Genomic DNA, 434 nt, shown 5'->3' on the forward strand with positions numbered 1-434 from the left:
TTTTATCATCATCATCAATAATGAAATATAGCATCTCTCTTCTTAGGAACTACAGTAATGGATGAAGTGATTTATGGAGACAGCAAGAGGAGTTGTGGGGAACTAGAGGAAACAGAACAGAGTGACCATGGGAAGATAACAGAAGAAAGGGTAATGTTCTCTTTTATTGATTGTATTTTTTTGGATTTTAAATAATACTTTTGCCTAATATTTTTAAAATTTAAATTGGAAAAAAAAAATGTGCTTCATATTTTATGTGTAAAAAAAAAAATGTTGGCTCAACCCTCTTTAATCCCTTCAGAGTAGCTTCATTGTCACTTGATTTAATATAATTATTCTTTATGTACCATGCAGTTTCCACAGTCTTTGGAGAACAGTGGAGACCAGCAGCATATTGCCAATGATAGGAGCCCTACTGAAACAGCATGTGAGGA

General features: G+C 33.2%; 1 protein-coding gene across 4 annotated transcripts in view; it reads left to right on the top strand.

The window, feature by feature from the left end:
* LOC119590682 (zinc finger protein OZF-like) overlaps positions 1–434 on the top strand; it is a 5,285-nt gene that overhangs the window by 2,596 nt on the left and 2,255 nt on the right. For 2 of the 4 annotated variants that reach the window (XM_037939368.1, XM_037939366.1), the window contains exons 2-3: positions 47–150; positions 355–427. In XM_037939368.1, coding sequence (XP_037795296.1) covers positions 58–150; positions 355–427 — 166 coding nt within the window. In that variant the 5' untranslated portion in view covers positions 47–57. Of the gene's footprint in view, positions 1–31; positions 151–354; positions 428–434 lie in introns of all 4 variants that reach the window. The other 2 variants (XM_037939367.1, XM_037939369.1) reach the window with 2 other exon arrangements.

This window comes from Penaeus monodon, chromosome 27 (assembly GCF_015228065.2).
Source record: "Penaeus monodon isolate SGIC_2016 chromosome 27, NSTDA_Pmon_1, whole genome shotgun sequence".
In the NCBI taxonomy this organism is placed as follows: domain Eukaryota; kingdom Metazoa; phylum Arthropoda; class Malacostraca; order Decapoda; family Penaeidae; genus Penaeus; species Penaeus monodon.